The sequence below is a fragment of the Lissotriton vulgaris genome, chromosome 3_1 (assembly GCF_964263255.1).
Source record: "Lissotriton vulgaris chromosome 3_1, aLisVul1.2, whole genome shotgun sequence".
NCBI lineage: Eukaryota > Metazoa > Chordata > Amphibia > Caudata > Salamandridae > Lissotriton > Lissotriton vulgaris.
Window position 1 is genome coordinate 72,327,671 of NC_141689.1, and position 27,710 is coordinate 72,355,380.

The window sequence follows — 27,710 nt, forward strand, 5'->3', positions numbered from 1 at the left end:
ATTGTGCCATTTTTCTTGTATCTGCTCCCCTAATTGTGCCCTTTTTCTTGCCTCTGCTCCCTGATTGTGCCATTTTTCTTGACTCTGCTCCCCCAATTGTGCCTCTGCTCCCTGATTGTGCCCTTTTTCTTGCCTCTGCCCCCCTGATTGTGCCATTTTTCTTGCCTCTGCCCCGATTGTGCCATTTTTCTTGCCTCTGCTCCCCTAATTGACCCATTTTTCTTGCCTCTGCTCCCTGATTGTGCCATTTTTTTCTTGCCTCTGCTCCCCTGATTGCGCCATTTTTCTTGCCTTCTGCTCCCCTGATTGTGCCATTTTCTTGCCTCTGCTCCCCTGATTGTCCAATTTTTCTTGCCTCTGTTCCCTGGTTGTGCCATCCCTGCCCCATGACATGCAAGGGTTGAATAGTTAAGTGTGTTGGGGGCTCTCTTGACATGTCACCCCAATGTTAGTTCAATGCTGATATTATAGTGTGGTGTATGAGGAATGCCCTGGCTGAAGTCCATTACTCTCTGCTAGGGAGGCAAACAACATGAGACTGCCTTCATGGTACAAATCACCTGTGTCATGAATCCCGGGCTCCTTCAAGTGTCTCAGTTCATGGTTCGTGATATTTGTGGGTTCTCTGGATACACCCAGCAATGGTAGTGCAGAGGCATATGGTTTTGTATCTCGTGTAATCAACACGCTTCTGCAATAGCATCTGTATGCTACATTAAGCAGTAATTGCGCTGGAGCTCTTTGCCTGGTACATGGGTGGAATAGTGTCAGAAGAGCTTGATGAGATGAGGGTGGTGAGTATGTTGCTGTGTCCAATAGGTAGCGCTCGGAGAACCACAGAGCCATCCATTGCAGTTGTGCTGTGTGGTTGGCTTTGTGTGTGTGGCTCTGTGTGGGTGTAAATGCAATAGGTCATGCATTTGCAAGCGATTATGCTATTGGCATTGTAAATGACAGTGCCATTTATTTAACGATTAAGCTATTGGCAATGTAAATAACAATGCCATTTATTTAAAAAACAAAAGTCATGAGCAATGCCAATAGCTCTACCTTTAATAATGCCGAGACCATTACATTGTAAATGCTAGTTTCCCTTGACCCTCTCTGCTTCCTGAAAGGGGTCTTGTGTTGGAGGATCACTGGATATCTCATAAATGGTACCTTTAAGTTTGGCCTGTTGTATACACAACAACTGATGCTTCAGTGAGGTTACCGGGAGCAGAAGAGACTCAAGGCATGCTTTTGGGATATTACTACTACAATTACTCCCTATTCCTTGACTAGTCCTGCTCAAGGGGACCATAGTGTGCTATCACATCTTGCCTACAGAATATAATTTTGGGGGTCCTTTACATAAGGAGCGCAAATAGGGATGCAATAGATGCTTGTATAGACCCACCTTCCATCTGCGCCATGCTGTGCATTGTCCTCAAGGATGTTTTCTCTTCTCTGGTCTCCTGTTTGCTTTTGCTGGGCCCCTCAGACAGTTTGATTACTTTGGACGGCTCGGATGATATTATTGACGGGTTTCTGGCGGTGGTCCCTGCGGCAGCGGCCGCAGTCCTGTGACCAGCAAACCTATGGCACGCGTCTTCGCCCCCCGGCCTGTCAGGACCACGGTGGAGTGGAATCTCCTGCTCTGTGGCGGCCAAAATGTGTAGCAAGTAGCAAAACGATACAGCCATGCAGCGGTGGCAGCAGCCTGATGGAATAGCTAAAAGCACTCAAGCTGCCAACACCATGCAGCACAACTCAGTCCGGTTAATCTAATTCCGTGATGCTGAGGCATGGGAGCAGCGGTGAGTGATGAGGTCAGTTAGTCAAATGCCATCTTTACTTTTTTCACCTTGCTAGGGATTGGGGTGCCAGATGTACCTTCTCTCTGTACGTCATTCACCACAGGGAGCCTCACTGGCGACAAAATGAACCAGTAGATACTGGTTGGTTTAGGACCAATACTGATCGATGTTGTTCCACAGTTTTAGGGCATGCTAGGGGGAGGAGTGAACCTTGAGGTGGCCACGCAAACTCAAAACATTGGCCTAGACAGTGAACCACAACTCCAGTGCTCGCTGAGGGGGTGGGCCTCCAACCTGCCATCAGCCATATGGTCTATCAGCCCCATAGCATTACAGAGCTCCTGCCCCCTCCCCTCCCCTCCTGCCAACAGGCAGCACTGCTGGGTCATCAGTCAATTGGACTGGTCAGAACCACACTAAAAGGATGCAGAGTTTTAGTTACTCTTTTCTGTGCATCCTGAGATCAGAAAAGGCCCCAACATTGCGAGAACTGAGAACCAGGAAGTGGAAGGAGTCTATAGATTGCAGAGTACATAAACTTCTCTCCCAGCTATGGTCCTGGAGCTATTGCACAAAGACACCTCTCTGTTTGCCACAGCAGCATTGCATGTGGCACAGTCTAAGATAGCTCTGATATTAATGGTATATATATATTAATGGTATATATATATATATATTCCTCTTTCAACATTCTGTTCCAGACCTTCGAAGAAATGTACAAACAGTGGGAGCATGCAATAGCAGCTGTATTAAAGTGTTAGGAAAAGGGTGGTCCTATTAATTGAATTATGGCTAAGTCAACAGATACCCAGCCTGCTATTTACAATTGAAATGAAAAAGGTTATCTCAGTGGGATTAGCCAAATTCAGAAATGGAATGTGCAGTGCTAAAACAAATCACCATATATGTCCCTTCCTGAATACAGTTTGCTGTGCTTACACAAGTGTATAATTATATTAACTGGAGACCTTACAGTTCTAATATTTACTGTTTTTCTGTGTCCTTCCTTCTCGCTAGTTAACCTCAATAGGATTGTGATACAATTAGCACATCAGAGAATGTATACAATTAGTGTGTTCATACAAAATACAGAATTCCTTCTCCTGGATTTAGTAAATCTTAATTGAGGTACATCCCTAAGAGGACGTTCTCATTGGGAAACAAGGGATTTGCAGTGTTATACGGGTTACCAAATTTACACCTGAAACAATCTGTCAGACCCACACGTACTATAAAAACCTCATGTACAGGGACAAAGGTTTATGTAAAATGTCATTCATTTATTTTGTAAAAGTTAAAAATTCATAATAACATGAGATACGTTATATGAACCAACAAGCAATACATTTCAAATTTTTGCAAAAATATACACTCAAATATTAAAAAGGTTATGAGATTAAAAATGCTATAATCGCACTGTCTACATCAACATATTAAAAACATCACATTTATTGGTCAAACAATGGTAAAGGAACAAACTGTCGACGCGGCGTTTCGGTGCCCTTTGTTTTATTCTCGCACCTTCTTCAGGACTCGTTCCCTGTATTTGTCACATCTACAAAGATCATAGTACATTTCATTAGGTCCCATACTTACAATTAGTGTGTTACCATCATAACAATAAAGCAACAACACAAACAATGTTCATATTTATTACATTTTGTAATTTACTCTGCAGGGATAAAGGATGCTCAGATATTCTATATTATATGATTGCTAGGTAATGTTTATTCCTAAATGCAATGTCACATTCTTCAACTTAAACCATTAATGAAAAATATGTTTATTTCACAGAGAATGAAGGTGAAGTCCTGTTAAAGATGCACGTATAACATGATCTATAGGTCATAGAAGTCTATGTGTGCGCCTGACTGAAACGTGTCGTCCAACAGAAGGCTCACACATTTTTCAGCCGACACTTTACAGTCCAAAATGGTCCCGCTGTTCTTCTTGTTCTGAAAACTGAGGCGTAAATCGGAGTCTACCGATGTTGTGCACACCGACTGGTACATATCCGTGTCCAAGGGACCTGCAAAAAGGAGAATATATCAAGGGAAGGTCATCAGTGGAGGTCTCAATGTAAACCAGAAATGTGTTTCTATTTTTTTCGCACACTGAATATCAGAAAATGGCGGTCAGAAATACAATTTACAATGTATGTCACTATTAATGAAAAGGAACACTCAGCACAGTGGGCAAAAACAACATGCACTGTCTCCTTTGAAACAATTAACCAGGAATGAATGACATCTTCCACGAAGCTAGCCATTGCTGATACAGCAGCGGAGTGCATCCTGGGGCTTCATACTCGGATTACTACTCACAAAGTACAATACCGATTTATAAACCTTGCATGTTTGTTAGCTGTTCGAAATATAACTAGGAAATGGAAATCTCGCAAACCCCCTGAAGTAAATGTATGGCATACGGAATTATTAAGAGGGGCGAAGCGGAAGGCGCAACACTACGCAGGGAAGAAACTAGAGGCCTACGTAAGATCCCGATCTCGCTTGAATGGGGGGTTATGTTGGAAGGGATGCGTGCGCATGACCTGTATTTGATGTCCTAAGACAGTGATATTGTGGGTTGGAGACTCGACCACTAGGTCTGCTGTAGAATATAGAGGGGGTGCAGGGCGTAGTTGGCTGTTTGGCCTGGATGACACTAGGGCACTGCCCACCCATTAGACATACCGGTAATATGAGCACTAACTGGACACTGACCGTACCCTTGGGGAGGGGGAGGGGGGATTCGGGGTTTCTTTTCCTTTTTTTAAACTATTTTATTGTAAATACTACACTCTATTCAACTGCTGAATTTACCTGAAATGTATGATATAGGTATTGTACAGTATTAGACTGCTTATGCGTATGTCTCTAACAGTAAGATGACAGTTGTGAAGTGCATTATTTTGACAGGTGTGCTAACAGTGGGACTACTATGTAAAACTGTGCACAATATACTGAAGAGTGTGTAAACGGTAAATGCAATAAAATATGAAATGAAATGAAATGAAAATGTGTTTTGTAGAGCTCAAAAAGTTGCCTTGAGGCGTCCTAGTGCTATGACTATATGGTGCTCTGTTCAGTGAGGAAGAAATGCAGGAAAAGGCAGGGACCTATTTATTGAACAATAAAGTTTTCAGCTGTTTCCTGAAGGATGATAGCTCTGGGTTGGATCTAAGGTCAAGAGGAAGGGTATTCCACAGCCTAGCTGCATTCAGGGAGAACAAACGTCCTCCCGCTCTTAATCTTCTAACCTTTGGAACAGCTGCATTAGCTGAGCGTAGATGCCTGCCGGGAAAGTACGGGGTAATTAAAGGAATATTAATTGCAGGCCCAGTTTCCCAAAAGGACTCATGGGCGATGCAAAGGGACTTAAAACTGATCCTATCTCGAACCGGAAGCCAGTGTAGGCTTCTCAAGCCTGATCTGGCAGAAAGTCTGCGTGGAATTTCCAATAGTGTGCGAGCTGCACAGTTTTGGATAATCTGTAGCTTCCGTAGTGTTGACTCAGGAGCTCCAAGATAAAGGGAGTTTCCGTAATCCAGCCTCGACTGGATCAGTCCCTGTACGACAATTTGTTTTGCTTTGAATGGTATCAGAGGGAGAATCTTCTTTATAATTCTAAGAAGACCAAAGCAGGTGGCCGCTAGCTTAACAGCTTGAGTGTCCATCATCAGAGACCTATCCAGCCAAATGCCTAGGCTCTTTATGGCTTCTTTAGGTATTGGAGGTGGACCTAAGCAGACAGGCCAGATCGATTCTATCGAGACAGGAGCCGATCGCCCCAGTAGCATGAGCTCTGTCTTGTCCCCGTTAAGTTTGAGACAAGACCGTGTCATCCAGTCTCTGACTTCGCTCAGACAGCCCGGCAAGTCTACCCTGCGCCAGGGAGACCACCAGCTGAGTATCGTCCGCATAGGTAACGATCTTAATACCAAATGGGCGGACGATCTCAGCCAGCAGCCGCATATAGACGTTAATCAACATCGGGCTGAGGGAGGAGCCCTGTGGGACCCCACAGCCCAGAGATCTACATGTGGCAATGGAATGTCCCTCAAAAACCTGAAAGGTTCTGTCACTCAGAAATGACTTAAGCCATTTCAGAGCTTCTCCCTGGATACCCATATCATGGAGACGTTGTGCAAGATGTTATGATTTACCATATCAAAAGTGGCACTCTGATCGAGGAGGATCACTGCCACCGATCCTTCCCGATCTAAGATACCTCTGGTCTCCTCCATGACTGCTAGCAAGGCAGACTCCGTCCCATGCTTGGGGCGGAATCCCGTTTGCGAAGGGTCAAGCAGCAAGTTGTTTTCTAGGAAATTTGTCAATACACAATTAACGTGTTTCTCTAGAATCTTGCTGAGCCAAGGGAGGAGGGAAATAGGATGGTAATTACTAAGATTGTGAGGGTCCATATTGGGCTTCTTTTTGAGCGCCCGCACCTTGGCCTGTTTCCACTCTAGTGGTACCATGTTGGTAGAAAGTGAGGCGTTTAATAACTCCAGTATGACTGGAAGAATGATATGACTAACGGCCATCAGAGACCTCGGGGGGCTGGATCGCTTGGAGAGCCCGATTTTACTTGCATCATTAACGTGGCAAGTAGGTCAGAATGTAGTCGAGGGAACTCCACCAACAAAGGGGGACAGTTGTCCAAGGTGTCCTTCTCAAAATTCATCCGGGCTTCCACTGGAGCATTAACATCAGTGGTAGAAAATGAGGAGTAGATAAGATCAACTTTGTTGAAAAAGAAGTCCGCTAAAGCATTGCAACGAGTGTGTGAGTCCTCGTTGTCTGCAGGGGGCTGGGGTAATGTGGTGAGACTTTTTAAAATCTTATCAATCTCCTTGGAGTTAGAACTGGCTTCGGAGATTTTCTGTGTGGAGTACACTGCTTGCGCACTCTTTATTGCCTTTTTATAATCACCGATAGAGTTTCTGTGCAGAGTTTTGTCTAGCTCAAAGTAGCTTAAGCGCCATTTCCGCTCCAGCCTCTTGCACTTACGTTTAATATTCCTGAGCTCCTCCGAGTACCATGGAGCCGAAGTCCTACATCTTTTTAGGGAGGTTTTCCTGATAGGGAGGATGATGTTCAATGACTTAGCAATCCAGTTGTTGAATTCGTCATTGGCAACCACAGGATCGGAACTAACAGATGGTTTTGTGGCTTGTAGTCCGTTGACCCACTTATCTAGTAGGAGTTTGGACCATTTCCGGACAGCCCGTGACCCTAGGGTCAGTACAGGAGGCTTAGGGATATTCCAGACGAAAGGGACTAACCAATGGTCAGTCCACTGGAGCACAATCGGGGGTTCTACCTTTAGATCAAGACAAATGCTAAAGACGGGATCTAAAAGATGGCCTTTAATGTGTGTGGGTGATGGAACCAACTGCACCAGCTGCAGTGCAGAAAGATCTGCACATAACTCTTGTGCATTGCAGTCCTTAGTATTATCAAAGTGCATGTTTAGGTCGCCCAGCAAGGTGAAATTAGTGGCGGGAGATGCTAGATCCGCCACCACTGGGGGTAGAGCAGACATAAACTGTTTAGCAGGTCCTGGGGGGCGGTAGATTAAAACTCCAGAAAAGCTGGTATTTGGCGTAAACTCCAAACTGAAAGACATGCTTTCACAATCTAAGAATGGAGTAGGAGAGCAGCGAGAAACATATTGATCTTTAAATATGATCGCCAGATCTCCACCTTTACCAATTAGACGATCGGTCCTAATTATTTGATAGCCATGAGGGAGAGCTTGTATGACGTCAGGTTCTGAATGAGGGGTCAACCATGTTTCCATCAGAAATATTACGTCCGGATAAAGCTCATCAAGTAACAAGGCTAGTTCCGTTTGATGTTTAGGCAAAGACCTACAATTAAGGAGGAACGCCCTGTAAGTTTGCTGGGTCTTGGTGAACGAGCCAACTTTAAGCGAAATCTTACAATGCTGACAGTGGGCTGGTATATTTAAGGGGTGATACAAAAGGTTACACAGTGCCTTACTAAAAGGTCGCAATTTAAGCAATTCACTAGAATCATATATTAGTCCTCCGAGAGAGGCAGCGGTCATGGCCCCTGGTCCCGAACGGGCGCAGACGGGCACGCCTTCGGCGCGCCCGCTGCGCGGACGGGATGACACCATCTTTTTATTCAGTTCAAAGGCGGGTGGGAGGGAGGCGGCCAGCAGCTGGTGCGCAACCCTTTTTCCCCACCTAATCCGGCGTCCTAGAGCCCTGCCTCCCACAGCGTCAGCACTAGATCTGCTGCGCTGGGAGCGGGCTCAAAATGCGGCGAATATCTGGCTTTAAACGTGAGTTTTAAAAAGATTCTCAAATAACAAATGATTGAACATAAATTACAAATGCACACAATATAAAATTACAACACCCCCGGCTTTCCGCCTCAGGGGAAACGAACACGCTAGTATTTTAAAAAAAAAAAACAGGAATGAATGACCAAATTCCACTGTGTCCCCAAGATGAAGAAACTAGACCCTAACTGGTACAGGCAGCAGTAACAATAAGCATTTGCAATGCAATCGGTCTCACGTTTGTGAAAGTTAGCGCTTTTGTTGTTGTAAATGACATTGTGTTTATTTATGTTTTTTTTGTTTGTAGTGGAGTGGAGGTATGTTGTTTGTAGTGGGATTATGTGGTACACACTATACTATGTATAAGTGAAAGGGAGGGTGGATGGATGAACAGATGAGTGAAAGCATGAATGAATGAGCGAGTGAGTGGATGGATGAGTGCTTAGGTGGATGGATGAATGAGTGAAAGAATGGATGGATGGCTGAGTGGATAGATGGATGAGTTAAAGGGGTGAGGAATGGATGAAGTGCCGTGATGGATGGAGTGAAAGGATGGATGGACAGATGAATGAGTGAAAGGATGAATGAATGAAAGGGTGGATGGAGAGATGATGAGTGAAAGGAAAGGTGGATATATAGATGGATGGAGATGGATCCATAGGTTTGAATATGGAATAGGGGGATATACAGAATGATGAAAGACTGAATAAAAGAATGAGTAACAATGACTGTTTTTAAATGATGTATGTGGATGTGCAGTGTTGCATTAAACTAAACATGACTGAGGGGGCGTGGCCAACTGCCGAACATGGCGGCAGCTTAACTCGGGAGCTCCGCAAGGCAAACCGGCCCGCGCAATAATCCGCATGCACATCCGTCTACTAACCTGCCCGAAGGGGTGAAATCGGCTCCGGGAACCAAGCGGCGCCCATCAAGCCGCCCCCGGCGCAAATCCGACGCCGGGAAGTGCTCCATCCGCCGGCGGTGAGGCGAGGCCTACGACAGCTCAGCAGCACCGGCCTAAAGTACTGGAACGGGCCGGCCGGAAGCTCACCTTGCCCGGCCGGAAGAAATCGACCTCAGCTGGCGCCCGCACCTCCCCGCCTGGCGCCAGGTCTCACCACAGCGCTTAAATAACGCTGCATCTGGGAACGACCCCCGGTCCCACTGAGCCAAGACTTCGACACCATCAAGGGCGGGCGAGGCCCCGCACAGCGTTGGAGCAGTCCTGGATCTGCGCTGCCGGGCGGACCCCCCGCCACACGCGGCAGGGTAGGGCGGAGGACGCCTGGGTCGGCGCAGTCCCCCCGCAGCTGTGCACATTACTCCGGGACACCGTTGGGCAGAAAGGCCGAGTACACCGTGGTGGCGCCAGTCTCCAACCGCCCGTTGCAGCCCCAGAAGGCGGCGGTACGGGGGAACGTAACGGAGTGCGAGTAGTGCACACGCCGCCAACAACACAGCAAAAACCCTTCTACTGACTCCAACGGCAGCAACCATAAGGCTAAACTCCAGGCGGGGAACTACCTGGGCCCTGCAGCACGCCACAATCCGAACCTTTACCGGCTGCTTCAACGGCGAACGCCAAGGGGAAGGTTTGCACGGTAGGAGGCCGGGCAGGGACCAACTGAAAGACCGGACACTGTAGACCCAAGCATAACAAAATGACGGGCAAAAACACGAGGAGCACGACAACGACACAAGCAAAGCTTGATAAATTTGCCTATGCCCAGAGCGGCCACTCACAGGGGCCTGGACGACACTCCGCCGGTGCCTCCACCGGTGCTTCCACTGACGCCAATGGCACTGGGAAAGTCACACTGGAAGCCATTATGAGAACCCTCACAGACGTCCAGGCTACAGTGGGCACCATCTCCACCGAGGTGAACCTGCTGCGAGCAGATTTTAAGAAAATGTCGGAGAGGGTATCGCAAGTGGAGGTAGTCACGAAATCCCTCATTGAAGACACCTCAGACCTTCAGGTGGCGATGGAGCGACTGGAAAAGACCACTAAACAACTACAAGAAAAATTGGATAACCAGGAAGGACGCTCGAGAAGAAATAACGTCCGCATCCTAGGCCTTCCGGAATCGGAGGGGAAGGGGGCCATGGACCTGTACATCGAAGACCTCATTAAGACCAAACTGCAGCCTAAAGGCCTGTCCGCCTTCTTCTCCATCGAGAGGGCTCATCGTGTCCCGGGGGGTACGGCCCAACCAGGGGCCACGCCACGGCCGGTGCTGGCCAGACTCTTCAACTTTAGGGACAGGGACGCCATTTTGCAGGCAGCCAGGGTGGCGCCGCCGGTGAAAATCCTAAACTCCACTCTGGCGTTCTTCCCAGACTACACAGCCGAGGTGGCCAGGCGTCGAAAATCCTTCAATGAAGTCAAGAAGACGCTGCGAGACAGGGGTCTGCCCTATTCAATGCTCTTCCCCGCCAAACTGCGGATTGTGGCTGAGGGGAGGACATGGTTCTTCGACAACCCCGAGGTGGCACGAGAATGGCTGGATGGCTGGAGACCGGCGGGCAAGCCTCAACGCCCGCGCAAAGACCGCCAGGACCGCCGTAGTGAGAGGACGCCGGACCACCGTGCGGCCAGCCCGGCCACTGAACAGGGCGCGGCCGGGGGCCTAGAATCTGATCTTGAGAGGGACCCGTTTGATTCTGGTCAGCCTAGCAGGAGCTGAATGACTGCGATGGGAGCAACAAGATCTGGACACAGCCCTTGGGACCTTGGGCCGATGGAACTGAGTAGGGCGGGTTATGGCCGGTGCCTGTAGGGGACTCACCAACCCCACAAGCAAGTAAGACTAGATAGGGGGGGGACAAAAGCACTCTGCCAAGTTGGGGATGCGGGCGGGTATTCGTCCGTGGTGCAGGGGAGCAGGGTGGGGGTGGAGGGATGGGAGTTGCGAGGTTCAAGTTAAAGTTAAGTTTTTTGGTCATCATCATTGCGATCTTACAAGGCACAGAAACATTGCTAACTACGGGCGGCGTGCACCGCCTCCGCACACTGGCTTCCTTATCCTGCTGCACATAGTGAGCATGGTTCATACACTCAAATGGCACGACAAGACCAAGCTACACCCGCTGTGGGTACCCCTGTAACGACAAAGGTGCCCCCACTGAAGCTCCTTACATGGAATGTCCGGGGGTTGGGGGACAAAATCAAACGGGGTCTGGTGCTGCAAACTGTTAAACGTAATAGATCTGACCTAGTGCTGCTGCAAGAAACACATCTAGCAGGAACCACCTGTAAGGCTCTGAACAGGCGTGGATACACCATGGCAGTACACTCCGAGTTTACCTCAGGTTCCAGGGGCACCGGGATACTCCTCAGAAACAATTCCCCCTTCTTGGTCACTGGCCACAAGACAGATGATCAGGGGCGGTTCGCAGCACTCTCAGGCCAGTGGGAGGGGAGGGCCCTGAATGTGATATCTGTATACATCCCCCCAGCACTTCACGCTACAGCCTTGCCGGCACTTAGCCGATTCATTATTGATCTCCCAGACGGGGAAGTGATCCTGGGGGGGGACTTCAATGCTATCACAGACCCCCTACTAGACACCTTTCCCATACGAGATCGCCAGAGAGGGACTGCCACACTGCCGGGATTTTTGTCAGCTATGGGCCTCACAGACGTCTGGCGTCACCTGAACCCCACAGCGCAGCAATACACACACTACTCTGCACCCCACAATAGCCTCTCACGTATTGACTACTTCTTCTTTCTAGGGGTCGGGCTGAGCTCCGTGGATAGACTTGATATCCTGCCACGAGGCATTTCCGATCACTCCCCGATCTCCCTTCACCTTTCTACTAAAGAATGCAAACGAGCTAGGCTGTACCCGATCTATCCCAATTATCTACAGGTACCTAACATTAGGAAAAAACTCAAGTTAACCACCACACACTATTTCAATGAGAACACAGGATCGGTCACCTCACCCTCAGTACTGTGGGAAGCTTACAAGACGGTCTTCCGAGGGGCGTCCATATCAGCCATTACTGGGTATAAAAGGGAGTCTAGGCTGGCTAATTTGGAATTAGCATTACACACGGCGAACACTGCGCATATGGCAGACCCCACCCCTGAGACAGTCCATGAACTACAGCTCCGACAGCAGCAACACCAGGCACACCTCACTGTGATCACCAAAGGGCACCTCGCGAACACTGCACACCGAATCTATGATGTGGGCGATAAGGCGGGGAAGATGCTGGCATGGCTGGACAAACGAGGTGGCAGTAACAAGGGGATACACGGGCTCTACGATGCGGCCGGCGTGCTGCAAACTCACCCGGAACAAATAATCCAGGCTCTAGCTCGCCACTTCCAGGGGATCTACACACCGACACGGCCAGTCACTGAGCGGGAGGCCACAGAATCACTTAGTCACATTCCTGTCCCCGTGCTCACACCTGAAGCACAGCAGGAACTTGATGCAGACCTGACAGAGGGAGAGGTCCAGTTGGCAATACAGGCGCTGCAGTCAGGCAAGGCCCTAGGCCCAAACGGTATTCCGGTAGAGTGGTATAAGACGATGGACTCTGTGCTGGCCAAGCCCCTCTTAGACATGTATAAAGACAGCGCAAAAAAGGCGCTGCTTCCGCTCGACCAGCGCACGGCCACCATTGTGGCCATCCCCAAACCAACCAAGCCACCAACAGACAGTGCCTCGTACCGACCCATTTCCCTGCTCAACACAGAAGCAAAGGTCCTGGCGATACTCCTGGCCAGTCGCCTAACCAAGCATCTGAGTACCCTGATACACCCTGACCAGTCGGGCTTTATGCCACACAGAAGCACAGCGCTGAATCTACGGAGGGTCCATGGGGTACTGGCGAAGGCGCATCTTCTTACGGAACAGGCTGTGATACTTTCCCTAGATGCTAAAATGGCGTTTGATTTGGTAGAGTGGGAATACCTTTTTGCTGTCCTAACCCGCATGGGTTTCGGACCCCAATATCTGGCATGGGTGCGACTACTCTACACCCAACCGATGGCGCAGGTGGTCGCAAATGGTCGCATATCTTCACCCTTTCCACTGGGGAGGGGGACTAGGCAGGGGTGCCCGCTGTCGCCCCTGTTGTTTGCGATAGTGCTGGAACAACTGGCAATCCTGCTTAGATCAACGCCGTTATTCCGGGGAATCACTTGGAGCGACGGGTGGGAGGACAAGGTCTCCCTATACGCCGACGACATGTTAGTATACATGGCCGGCCCAACTGAAGGGGTCCCCGCCCTGTTGGCAGTTTGCGATGAACATGGCAGAGCCTCGGATATACCCTGAACTGGTCCAAATCTGTACTCTATGTCCTTAAGGGCCCGGCTCCGGTGCTGCCAGCTGACTGTCCTCTCACAATAACCACCTCCTCCTTTAAGTACTTGGGTATTTATGTGACGAATGACTCTAAACAGTTCTATATCGAAAACCTGCAGCCGCCTCTGCAAAGATTGCGTGCTGATGTCAAATACTGGGCGGCACTGCCACTGACCCTTCTAGGGCGCGCGGCGCTCTATAAAATGATGGCTCTCCCGAGATTTCTGTATGTGCTTGAAAACTCCCCTTATGTGGTTAACCCACAGTACTTTAGGCGGGTAGCGGCGTTGGTCTCCAGCTTGTTGTGGAGTAATGGCACGGCGCGGATAGCGCAGGCAAAACTGGTGAAGAGCTGGTACGAGGGGGGTATTGCATTACCCAATCTCCAACTATATTACTGGGCGTCACAGCTTAAGGTTATTAATCATTGGATCCACGTCTCACGGGAGGACCCCGCATATAAGGCGGACTGGTCGCAACTAGGGACTGAGGGCATGCTCTCGGTGCTGTACAACTACCCGCAAGTGAAAACCCTGCTTGGCCCAACGTTCCACACAGCGACAATCTGGCATGCGGCACAATCACGCCTAGGGTGGAAGGGTAAAATCACCAGGCTAACACCGCTATGGGACACTAAAACACTGGGTAACCTACGGACTTGTAAGGGGTTTGCGAGATGGGACGACATAGGGATCTCAGTGGTGGGGGACCTCTGGGACAAAGGCACAGTTCTTCCCTTCCAGCAACTCCAGCAACAATACGGCCTGGGGCCCACTGAAACGTACCAATATGTACAAATCCGGCATGCACTACTGCAAGCGATCCCACCAGACACCACACTCCCAGAATCATCGCCACTTGAAGATAGGCTACTCACCGAATTCATGGAGCAAAAAGCGACCTCACTCACGTACAAAAAATTGATTAACAACCTGCCAGATCCCACACACAAACTTAAAGAGAAATGGGTGGAAGAATTGGGCGACATGGATGACACGGAGTGGAATGAGGCATTGGCCTCGCCGAGGGAAGTGGGCATATCAGCCAGATTCCGCCTGGTGCAGCTCAAGGTGTTACACCGCACCTACTACACTCGCACACTACTCCACAAAATACAGAGAACACCACACCCATACTGCCTCAGGGGATGCGGGGAGGAAGGGACTCTCCTACACACGTTATGGGAATGTCCACAAATCAGGGAACTATGGCGACAGATTATGCGCACAGTCTCTCAGGCCATCAATGTCTCTGTCCTACCGGAACCTCGTAAATGCCTGTTGAACATTTGGGACCCTACAGACTTAAACAGGTATGGACAACTGTGGGTCACCCTAGCAGTGACAGTGGCCAAACGAGACATTGCACAGAGGTGGGGCGCTCCGGAGTTACCAACGGTGGCAGGGTGGATAAGAAACATGGACCTTCTAATGGTAAAGGAGAGAGCAGTATATGTACTAAGAGCCTGCCCCCGCAAATGGAATCGGGTGTGGATGCCATGGAACAAATATAGGGGTGACCCATGTGAGGCATTGCCAGAGGGTGAGGACTCGGAATCGGAGGAGGACGAGGACTAGTGGCAATGGATATGCCAGCATAATCAGGGGAGGGACCGGGAGGCGGAGGGTATGCACCGCTACTGAAGACGGAATGCTGAATCTATGAGCCTGTAGGATATTATATGTGAACATACACACTTATCTGTATGATGATGACCGTTGTTGGGTTTTTAGACTTGTTTTCTTTTTTCTTATATGTTCCCGCTAATACCACGTATGGGTAAAATCAGACTACTGAATCGAAAAACGTATGGACGGGATGGGCGTTAAGAAGAAGGGGTGAAATTGGGCCATGTAATGAGTATGACTGTTCTATTCACTATTCAACTACTAGGCCATAATTGGACCTGATAACTATTGATGCAAATTGTGTTAAATCCTTTCCCCGATGGGGGCTCATAATGCTGTTATGTCGCTACAACTACAAAATGTCGATATGAATATCTCTTCTAAACTCCTGACAATAAAGAATTTTCAAAAAAAAAACTAAACATGACTAAAATAGGGAAAAGTTTGTTAAAACAGTACTTGACCTGCAGTCCTAAAATCACTCTGTGGCTTTATTGAATATTTGGCAAAAGACCTAGCCCCTCAGCAGAGAAGATAGTAAACATGTGGGTGTCTGGGGGTGGAAGGGGTAGAGTGGGAAGCTGTGAGGTGGAGTGGGACAGCCTGGGTTTTCCAGTCAGATACAATACCGATTTTCGGCCGTTTCCGACCGGTATTTGGACATTGGCATGTCGGGGTTGCAAAATCATACAGATTCGGTAATTTTACCGAATCGGTAATTTTACAGATTCGGTAAAATTACCGATCAGTAAAATTACTGAATCTGTCATTTGTTATGTAGGTAGCACTTTAAAAAGTGCTACAGGGCCTTTAGAATTCGTTATTTACCACCTAATACCATTGGGTGGTAAATAACGAATTCCTGTGTACATGCACATCTGTGCACGCACGCCTGTGCCATGTGGCACACATACATGCCCTAGGGGCATGTATGCGTGTCACATGGCACACAAGCCAGAAACAGGGGTGTAACTTCCGAATCGGTATTTGCTATTGATTCCTATGGGCTTCAAGGCCCATAGGAATCAATGGCATATACTGATTCGGTAATTACCGAATCGGTAAATACCGAATCCTACTGATTCGGTAAAAATTACTGATTTTTTACCTACATCTTATTTACCGATTCATAAATACCGAATCGGTAAAATTCGGCATTTATGAATCGGTAAATTAGTGATTTGCCCTGAATTACAAGATGTTCAGCCAGATGCATCAACCTAAAAACCGGTCGTAAACGGGCAGATTCTCAGAATCTGCCCCTTTGCGACCGGTATTTTTGCATTTGGGATGCATCATCCCAAATGCAAACATCGCAATTAAGGAATCTCTAAATTGAGATTACTTAAATTGCAATTGAATTTAAGGAATCCCAAATTGATAATTCTTAAATGCAATGCATCAAACAAACAAAATATAGCGATTTCGCAAATAGGAATAGCAAATTACCATGAAGTTGAACTTCATGGTAATTTGCAAAAATATTGAAAATTGCACGAAAGTGCATTTTTTAAAGTTCCATTTTACACACACACACATGCCCTTGGGGCATGTGTGTATGCAAGATGTACCCATATGCAGATTTCAGGGTTGCAACAGGGTGTCCTTTGGACAACCTTGCGCCCTTGAAATTGCATTCTCAATTTGCGATTCGCTAATTACTAATCGCAAATTGAGAATGTCTTCCCATTCAATCCTATAGGATAGGATAGGATGTGAATTTGTAGAGCGCAAATTGCTGCCCGGAGGCGTCCAAGCGCTAGGAATACCGAAGGTCCAACCCTGAGGAGCACAGGGGGGGAGAGTGAGGAAGTTTAGACTGGGTGAAATAGGAAGGTTTTCAATTGTTTACGGAAGGCCGTAAGGTTGGGGTTGGATCTTAAGTACAACGGAAGGGCGTTCCAGGCCCTAGCAGCATTGTGGGAGAACGACCTACCTCCAGATCTGGATCTTTTCACTCTCGGGGTTACTGCTAGGAAGGTCTGGTTAGATCTTCGATTCCTATTGGGCCTGTAATGATTGATTAGGTCCTGTGTGATCCTGGGGCCAGAGTTCCAGAATGACTGGTGGGCTATGCACATGGCTTTGAACATAACTCTCTGGCGCACCGGTAGCCAGTGGAGAGTAACCAGCCCGGACCTTACTGACTGTCTGCGGGGGAGGTCGAGTAGCATGCGTGCAGCACAGTTCTGCACAGTCTGCAGCCTTCTCAAGGTGGATTCCGGGGCGCCGAGGTAAAGAACGTTATTAAAATCAAGGCGGGATTGGACCAGGCCTTGTACAGCTGCTTGTCTGGCTTCCATGGGGAGGAGAGGGAACATTTTCCTAAGCATCTTCATGATGCCAAAGCAGGTAGCCGAGAGTTTCGTGGCTTGTACGTTGAAGGAAAGGGATCTGTCCATCCATATTCCCAGGCTTTTGATGCTGTTTTTGGGGGTTGGTGGAGGGCCCATGCTGGGTGGCCAGAGGGCGACAGGGAAGCTAGGGACCGAGTTGCCGAGGACCATAAGCTCGGTTTTGTCTCCATTTCATTTTAAGGACGATTGGGACATCCAAGTCTTTACATCCTCCAGACACTCTCTAAGCCCGCCCTGTACAGGTAGATTGGTTTCCTGTGTCAGGGAGACCACAAGCTGCGTGTCGTCCGCGTAGGAAATGATCTTAATCCCGAACGGGCGGACGACATCGGCCAGTGGCCTCATGTACAGGTTAAAAAGTGCAGGGCTTAGAGAGGAGCCTTGGGGAACACCGCATTTCAAAGGTCTGCTGGTGGAGACCGACTCGCCTTCGAACACCTGGAAGGATCTGTCTTCTAAGAATGACCAAAACCAGGACCACGCTTTACCCTTGATCCCGACCTGGGACATGCGTTGCAGCAGGGTGACATGGCTGACCGTATCGAAGGCCGCACTGAGATCAAGGAGGATCACTGCCACTGATCCTCCCTGATCTAGGATTTTTCTGGCCTCCTCGGTGACCATGAGGAGGGCGGTCTCGGTCCCATGTTTGGGTCTGAAGCCAGTTTGGGTGGGGTCCAGTAGATGGTGGTCTTCTAGGAAGTTTATTAATTGGTGATTTATGTATTTCTCCAGGATCTTGCTTGCCCAGGGGAGCAAGGATATGGGGCGGTAGTTGCTTAGATCCGTGCGGTCCAGATTGGGCTTCTTTAGCAGGGCTCTCACCATAGCCTGCTTCCAGACTGTGGGGACCGTACCCGTGGAGATGGAGGTATTTAGAACCTCTCTTAATATGGGTAGGGTGGTCTGTGAGGCTGCCATTATTATCTCCGGAGGGGCTGGATCGTTGGGGGACCCGGATTTGACTTTGCGTGCCAAAGGTTCAAGCGAGGCAAGTTCCAATGGAGGAAAATGAGACAGCGTAGGTAGCTGTTGGCTGGGGGGTGGTTCGGTGGAGTGTAAGGGGGGAATTGGAGGAAAGAGATTGTTCAGGGGGAAGGCCGAGTAGATGGAGCTGATTTTCTGGTGAAAAAATTCGGCAACATTATTACAGTGGGAAGTGGATTTGTCCATCAATGGGCTGGGCGGTAGTTTTGTTAATTCTTTTATGATTTAGAAAATTTCCTTGGGTTTGGATTTTGCGAGCACGATTTTCTCCGAGAAGTAAGCAGCCTGGGCTTCTTTTATCAGACTTTTGTAGTCGCTAATAGATTCTCGATAGAGTTTTTTATTTTCCGATGAATAGTCGGTTCGCCATCGTCTTTCGGATTTCCTGCAAAGACGTTTTTTGTCTCTCAAAGTCTCCGTGTACCACGGGGCAGTTTTATGGAGGCGTTTCAGCGTGATTTCCTTTTTCGGAAGAACAGTGTCGAGAGATTTGGAAATCCAATTAACGTATGCCTGGTTAGCTAGACCGGGGTTGTCGGTGATCAGGGGTGGATTCTCCATAAGTGTGTAAATCCAATTGTCAACTGTTAGATGGGACCAGGCTCTCGTGAGTCTTGTGGTAGGGGTAGGTTCAGGGGGTTTAGAGATAGTCCAGTTGATTGGGATCAAGAAATGGTCCGTCCAGGGTAGGGGGATGGGTGGACTGGTTAGGAGGTCAGTGTAGTTGCTGAAGACTGGGTCAAGCAGATGGCCCTTCACATGGGTAGGCGAGGTGACCTGTTGTGAAAGTAGCAGGGCTGCTAGGTCGTCTGCTAAAGTCAAGGCAGTGAGGTCAGAGGCTGAGTCAAAGTGAAAGTTAAAGTCACCTAGCAAGATGAAGTTGGATGTGGAGTTAATGCGTTCAGATACATTTGAGGGTAGGCTGATGTGGAACTGCCTTGGGGGGCCCGGAGGTCGGTAGATCAGGGTGCCCGAGAGGCATTTATTAGGTGACAGTTCGATGTTAAAAGTTAGGCTTTCACAGTCTAGAATGGTTTCAGAGACCACTCGGCAGTGGAACTGTTCTTTGTGGATTATAGCCAGGCCTCCTCCTCTCCCTTTAGACCGGTCCTGGCGCGAGATTTGGAAACCTGGTGGAAGTGCAGCTATTACGGCTGGGTCGGCTTCCGGGGAGAGCCAGGTTTCTGTTAGGAACAGAATATCAGGTGAGTGTTCTTCTATTAAAAGCGTTATTTCGGCTGTATGTTTGGGGAGGGAGCGGCAATTCAATAAGAACATACGGAAATCAAATAGCGGTTTGGTGATTGTATTGGGTTTGAGGGGTTTTTGACACTCGGGGCAGAGCTGAGGCACGTTATCAGCGTGATATCTGCGACAACTGTGGTTGTTCGTGGAAACCCTCAAACTGTGAAGGAGGTCCGCGCTGTAGTGTATGCGGTCTGTGGCTTGGGGCGCAGGGGTTCTGGCCCTGGGCCCGGACTCGGCCCGGACGAGCGCAGACGAGCTTGCCTTATGCGTGCCTTCGGCGCGCAATCGTCGCGCCCGCTGCGCTCGTCCGCTGCGCTTCCGGTGCATACACATTATTATAGGGCGGGAGGGGCGTGGCCTCGAGGGGGGTGTGTCCCTCGACTCGGCGTGGCCGATGGCGCCTGGCAAACCTCCTGTGAGCTCTCCTTCCCAGCGCTGGAACCGCTGTTGGGAAGGCTTCTAGCAGGGGCTGAGCAGGTAAAGTGCAATTTGTTTTAAAATCACAAGTATCACAATTTAAAAAGGTTTTATGCAAAAGAACGCTATAACTAACTCCCGGCTGTGCCTCAGGAGGGTGGTGGGATTCCGGCGCGCTCGTAGTTCAGCGCTCCAGATATACGATCATGAGGGGGCGTGGCCTCGAGGGGGGCGTGTCCCTCGACTCGGCGTGGCCGATGGCGCCTGGCAAACCTCCTGTGAGCTTTCCTTCCCAGCGCTGGAACCGCTGTTGGGGAGGCTTCTAGCAGGGGCTGAGCAGGTAAAGTGCAATTTGTTTTAAAATCACAAGTATCACAATTTAAAAAGGTTTTATGCAAAAGAACGCTATAACTAACTCCCGGCTGTGCCTCAGGAGGGTGGTGGGATTTGAGGGCCAATAGGAATGAATGGGGAGGTATTCCTTAATTGCGATTCGCAATTTACGAGTCACAATTAAGGAAAGTGTAGGAATCGCTATGTTGATAGCGATTCCTACATGCATAGGCTTTTGCGATTCCTAAATAGCGATTCCTTAAAAATCGCTATTTAGGAATCGCAATTCAATCTGTTGATGCATCTGGCTGTGTAAGTAGAAGCTGGGAAGCAAACCTGGCTCCCCAGTGCCATAGTCACCAAGTCCTGCCATTAGGCAACATTCCTTTCCAGGTGCTCCTGATGTTTATTCTCCTGAGTAAATTTGTCATATTTTATTGCTAAAAAAAAAGAAAACGGAAATCGACTTTCCTGGCTCACATTAGCACATAATCTGCCTCAAACAAATGTTAAAGTGTGAAGACGATTGTTTGGGTGAGTGTAAAGTGGTAGGAGAGATTTGAGATGAGCTTTGCAGAGGAGTCAATAGCAAGCTGTCGCACTCTGTGTGGTCGTCATCACCGTTGTCATGTAGTGCAAAGAGCGAGTGCAAACTCCTCCCAACTCTCCAGGCTAGTTTGAGTTCATGTTGAATGTTACTAAGGCAACAGAGCACATGGATGCTGCAGGATCTCAGCTTACACATTAGCCTGTGCCTATCTACTGTAGGAGCTGCGAAAAGTAGGCCATCTGCACTGATGGCCTCCTTGTCCTTGTCTGACTGACGCTGAGGCACCCCAGTACACAGCTTTTCAGCCTGAACTCTAGTTCTGTATGCAGAAGCCACAGGTATGGTCACGGCTTCCTGAAGGAGGTAAACATCAACAAATCCTGCTCAGCAGGCTGAAATTCACCCTTGACACCAAGCCGGACGCTGACCACACTCTGTAGCCACACTAAAGCAGGAAGAAGGTAGTGTAGCACCAGGCAGAACAAAAGAAAATACTCCGGAAGCGGCTTCCATGATTTAAGATGAAGCTCAGCGGCTGCGAGGCAGACACCGTGCTGATCTTAAACAAAATGTACATTAAAAAATGCATCTTAAAAAATGAGCGAGGCGCGCTAAGCCTGGAAGAAGGTAGAGTGGCACCGGGCAGAATAAAAGAAAGTCCAGGGGCCTCCAGAAGCGGCCACCATGATTTCAGATGAAGTGTGGCGGCCGTGTTGCAGGCGGCATGCTATTCTTAAGCAATAGTAACGTGTGGGTGCGTGCATACAAAACAAGCGCGGCCGAGGCAAACTGCTGCGCTCCGAAATCAAGCACTCAAAAAAAGCAAGGCACCGCTTGTCTGGGAGGGCGGCGGGTATACTTAGCCAAAAGCAAGGAACGTTAACACACTGAACAGCACAACTCTGGGGAGTATGCTTTTGAATGGGGGAAGGGGGAGGGAGGAGCTGGTAGAATTCCCAAAGAGGAGCCATCGTTTCCGCTAGCAGCACACCCCCAAACAAAGATGGTGTTGGCCTATTCACATGGTCCGTCCTAAAAGTGGACAAGGCGGTAACCCAAAAGCCCGATCTTCAATCACGCGCCAGCATTTAACAAACGGTGACGCGAGCCAATTGAAAACAAGGGCGTGGCTTAAAGTCCCTTCCGAATATGTATTGATTCGAAAAGGCCCTCGCAGAGCGAGCAGCGCAGGTGCGCTGTAATGCCAGGCGAGACCTAAAAACAGTTTTAAGCTTAGGAGCGGATTTCGGCTTTGGTGGAGACGGCATACAATCCATCAGGGTGGCGAAGGACATTGCAGTCTGCCAAATTTAGTGATGACCTCTGGTCTCACTGAAAACTGCCATCACAACAGTTACCTCATGGTACAGAAAGTTTGTCGGGGCAGCAGTCATCAGTTTTGATGACCGTCCACCAAACGTTTAAATTTTATTTTGATCTTCCACAAACAAACCTCAGTTTGTTTTGAAAAAACAAAAACTAATGACCCCCAACAACGTGTGACTTTTCTGTCACTGAAGGGGATCATTATACCTTTCCCTGTCCATCACGGCCAGGTTTTTACAGTCAGTGACAGGCGGGAAACAAGCATTTGCAATGCAATAGGTCTCGCATTTACACAAGTGTGCGCTATTGGCATTGTAAATGACAATGCCTTTTATTTATGTTTTATTTTGTAAAACATAAATAAAAGGCATTGCCATTTACAATGCCAACAGCTCAAACTTGCGTAAATACGAGACCTATTGCATTGCAAATGCTTGTTTATAACTTGTGCCCTGGGGACAGGGGTCACTCTGAAACCGAGGGCAGTGACAATATCGGTACACATCCAGACTGAGACGCCCTACAGAGACCAGAGGCATTGGAAATAATAACAATGACATCAGTTTATTCTATAGCTCTTCCAAACGCACTCAATAGTTTCCTAACGCCCTGTATAATAGGTGCCAATGTTCTCACATAATAATACGCATTTGAGGGCAATGTAGGCGTACAACAATACACTAAAGAAAAGCCATAACATAATGTGAGCTGCCAGATGTAAGAAGATTGGACCAGAGGAAACCGACTGTCTGATCTTGGACAGAGTGGCTCATCTCTCATATAGTCTCAATTTCGCTATTTGCCAATACTGATGCATTCATAAACAAGCTATTGCATCATGGCTTAGTGAATTAAATGCTCAGTGCTGACAAAATTAGTCATCTAGACGTGGCGAGTTCCAGTCTCGGCATTCCATCATTCACACGCCAATACATCTAGGACCATGAATTGGCGAACTAACAACTGCAGGTGAAGTTCAGAAACGGCAGAGTAGCTCTACACAAAAAGTTGATATAAAAAAGACAATAGATACAACACGTCCTCAACTTTAGGTGAACTCACCTGTTTCGAACGGATTGCAACATTTCCAGCGTGGCATCGGGTATTGGTTTTCGGGCACTGATCTCCTAGTGCCCCCCGCACCAAGCAGTCATAATCCATGCCAGTCCCAGGAGCGACAGCAGTGTCTCCATTTTCTACTACGTTGTTGCAGATTAAACACTATTGTTCCGAGGAGGTTTGGTGTCAGAAGTGAAACAAATGTATTTTAAGTGAGCCTTCACCCACGTGTCACGTGCTTGCCCTCAACAGTTGAATTGAATTTAAAAATTTTTGAATTTAAAAACATTTCTATAGCGCACTTTTACCATGCGGTTTCTTGGCGCTGTTGGATTGTGAGAAGCAAGCAGGAGCAGAGGGGGATTTAAGCATTGTAGGCTCGAGAAAAAAGATAAGTTTTTGGAAAAACAAGCATTTGCAATGCAATAGGTCCGATTGCACTGCAAATGCTTAAGTTTAAAAGTGAGTGCGGCGCCGCTTGAAGGACACCGTGCTTGTTTTTTTTTTTTTTTTACTTTAACACTGATCGTGGTGTCCTTGAAGCGAGTGCTGAGCTCAGTTTTAAAGTTAAGAAATATATAAATAAACCAAGCGCGGTGTCCTTGAAGCGGTGCCACGCTTCGTTTTAAAATAAAAAAAATTCAAAAACAGAGCGCGGAGTCCCTGAAGTGGACGCCGTGAAAATATAAATAAATAAAGTGAGCGCGGTGTCCCTAGTGGGCACAGCGCTCATTAAAGAAATAAAAATAACATACAATTTAGAGGGCATAGCGCTGCAGCATCGCGCTCCGTGGAGGAATGACAAAAAAGAAAGTGCCTACCAACTAATTGAAGGAGACAGTCTAACGCTGCAAGTAAAAGATCCAGTCTGGGTGGACGGGGTCAAAAGAAGACAGAGCGGTAGTAAGGAGGGACTAAGAAGCCTCCTTTACAATAGAAAGACAGCGTTTAGCTTGCACAATGATGCAAACCAATTAAAAGAAGGGGCAGGGCTTAATCACCACTTCTGAAATCTCCTTGCTTACAAGAAGCCATGCAGAGCGAGCAGCGCATGTGCGCTGCAACACTAGGCGAGCCCTAAGAAGGACATCACACCAGGTGGATGGTTTAATGCCTGTGCGTCAATGGCCCTTACTCGGTCGGGCCATCGGAGGAAGCATCAACGGAGCCAACAGCTGCGCTATCAACAAAAGCTTATAGTTCGCCCAGTACTAATTGAGGCTGGCGGACTGAAAGTTTGAAGGACAGGGTACTCTGCCGCATTTGCTACATGGTACCCTGTCGACAAAACTCTAACTCAGTCCTTTAGTCTCCTCCAGACAGCAAATACAGAAAAACACAATTGCTTTTTCTTTTTATACTTTTATACCATCAAGAGTATGAATGCTACCTACATTCAAGCAGGGCTCTTTAACCTCCTCTCACCAGTTGGAGAAGTGCTAAGCCATAATCTTAAAGCTCTTTAACAATGAACTTGCATCCCTCACTGCCAACACCCAAATGGACTCTTCAGCAATACAACAATCACTCCTCCGGTCGGAAACTGTAATATGGTTCCCCATGATAAGAGCAGCACGCTGGCAAGTATAACCAAACATCTAAACAAGTGCAATCCTACCCCTGAATGCATCATCATTACGACTTGGTTGGAAAACTCAGCAAGATCTAATAACTTTGTCTGATCTACGCTATCATGAAAAACCTCAGAGTCTGATGACAAAGTCTTAACCAATTACTCTTTGGAAGAAGATAAAATGATCAAGAGAGTGAAAAATAACCATGCAAACTGGTCGAATACCCTTAACGGGCAAAGGAAACTGGTTAGCAGCGATCGTGAACTAAAAACACGTCAAGAACGGACTCAAATATAGGAGAACTTTGATCACCCTGCCTCACTATTGCAACCACTCTCAAGACATGTAAAGGATGAAGAGTCATTTACTAAGTAGAGGGTACACACCCCTCTGATATTGAGGTGATTAACCGGCTTCTCCCGAATATTGCACAAGCTTTAACACAAGGATTCTATATTTCACATCTGCTACTCCAAAAAGAATGACAGAGGTTGTACTGCACATACAGAACAAACAACTGACACAAACAAAATCTGCTGAGTGTTTGCAAATTTACTTTCATATATTTCACACCCTTCAAAAAGTTTTACTCCCAGGAGCAAATCTCCAACCTTTTCCAGTGTGAGAACGATTAGAAAGGAGTTGGTGAATACCCTTAAACGAGTTAGTTTGTAGGTGTGTGTTGTATCTTTAGCCCAATTGGTATAGCCCACATACACACACACCCCCCTCCCTTTTTTCCCCCGTTGGTTCAGCCCAGCTGTCAAACGTTCTATGCTGAACGCCTAAAGAGATCTTTGAAATAAGGGTTATGGATGTTGCTGTTAGCACTTGAGATGGTCAATAAACCTGTTAACCGACTCTGTAAGTGCTTAATTATTTCAGTGTGCACAGATTTATAGGACATCTAAGCCGAGGAACTACTGCGTCCAGCCGACTTCAAGCAACTGTAGGAAGATTTGTGGAAATGTGGAAAAATCAAAACCTTGCTAGAATTGAAACACTAATAGAATATCAGCTCGAAGATAAAAAGAGAGGCTATTATCGAGGCTCTGATTTAATAAGAACTTTCAAAAGTGGTTTAATTATAATGCAATTCCAAACCTAACGATGTACTTCTTTGCTATCAACCTAAATTTATCAAACGTTTTCATGTTTCAAACCATACCCGCCAATGCATGTGTCAGACTATTTTAATTCTGACACACTTCCTATCAGTATGTTAGCACACACTTCTGGAAACAAACTAATATAAAGCAAATCCAATACCGTAATTGGCCTTATCCATGGTCTATCTATTTCTAACTCACAATGTGGTTTCATGCATGCCACATCCTGCAGGAACAGGGGTGCAATTCCAGAGGGGCACCATATGTACACTCTGCCTGCACCCCCAGGAGCGACAGGGGGCCCAGTTAGGGCCCCCTTAGTTGCCTCTCCGCCACCCTTTTTATGGTGGACTCACCGCCATAAAAAGGACGGTGGACAGCGAACTCAAAATATGCTTGGGGGTGCTGCAGTGCCACTGCCAGCATATTCCTGCTCCTGACTGCTGCGCGATCACTTTTGGGATCCTCGATCCCCGGTGGACGTAGCAATCCTGTGGCGATATGACCGGCACACTCATATTATTGCGGGCGGGCCCACAGTGTGGCGGTGGTTGGACTGCCACCACGAGTACAGCGGTCCTAGGGAACACGGTAGTCGTAATAAGGCCTTTTGTTTCTAGTTCTATTTCTTGTCACTTTCTCTTTTAACTTGGGATCTCCTGCCATCCATAAACTCTCCCTTACTTTTGGATTAAATGTCTTCATCAGTTGATCTCTTCAATACTCCTCTAGTTCTCACCTGAATTTACAGCCGAATCACGATCCACTTAACACTACAATGTATTCATACACAGTTTCTGATTCTTTCTGCTCTCTTGAATATAATTAAATAATCATTCCAGAGTAACATTCAATTTCTTACCAAAGTAGTCTTCTAAGTGTTGCACAGCTTTTTGGCAATTTGACTATTTCCCTTCAATCCCAGCTTTTCCTGTTCGAGGAGGATCAATAAATAAAATCCTGCAGAAATGCAGTCCTTCTTGAACAGCTTTCTGTTGTTGCCATACCTTTCTCCACCTGCACCTGAAAACATCTTCCCATTGTTACCACAGTGTGGTTGGTGTGCGAGGACAAGCCAAAATCGTCAAGGGAGATTTGCCTTAATTAAAATTGTTGTTAACGTCTTGCTGTGTAAACAATGACAGTGTTTCAAAACACCAGCAATTACTGATATTGCTGTATGTGGGAATAAAATGTACCCTTTTAAAGTTTGCCCTAGGCAGCGCATGCAATGTCTCTTCGAGACATGCTGTATCTACTCTGTGGGCTTACAGCCCGCGGTTATAATGAGCTTATTTTCATGTAGAACATGGAGTGATTGACAGCATGGATTGTGGTGAAGGCATTCCAGCTGAAAGAGAGCAGTTGGAGATTTGGACTTGTTGGTGGTTGTACTGAATAAATCTACACTTAAAAAGATCATCAGGATTGCGTCTTTTTATCACTGGCGACGAGGAGCTTAATTGGGGACAAGCACACGCAACCAACAACTCCCCTGTGAACCCACGTTTTATAGAGATGCATGGAATGTGGATTTGAGTGGACAATCTCCATCGAGAAACAGTTTCTGTGAAGCTGCCGCCACATTGGTCTCTACAAAGAAAATGGAGCCTACAACGTATGTACTTTTATAATTTTCAAGCGACTTACTCAATTTTGGGAAGCCCTGGTAGTT

General features: G+C 47.7%; 1 protein-coding gene across 1 annotated transcript in view; it reads right to left on the reverse strand.

The window, feature by feature from the left end:
• Positions 1-3,058: 3,058 nt before the first annotated feature.
• The window catches only part of SPR (sepiapterin reductase), an 88,274-nt gene continuing 63,622 nt past the window's right edge, over positions 3,059-27,710 (reverse strand). The window contains exon 3 of the mRNA XM_086960103.1: positions 3,059-3,828. Within this exon, the coding sequence (XP_086816229.1) occupies positions 3,638-3,828 (191 nt within the window). The 3' untranslated portion in view covers positions 3,059-3,637. The remainder of the gene's footprint in view (positions 3,829-27,710) is intronic.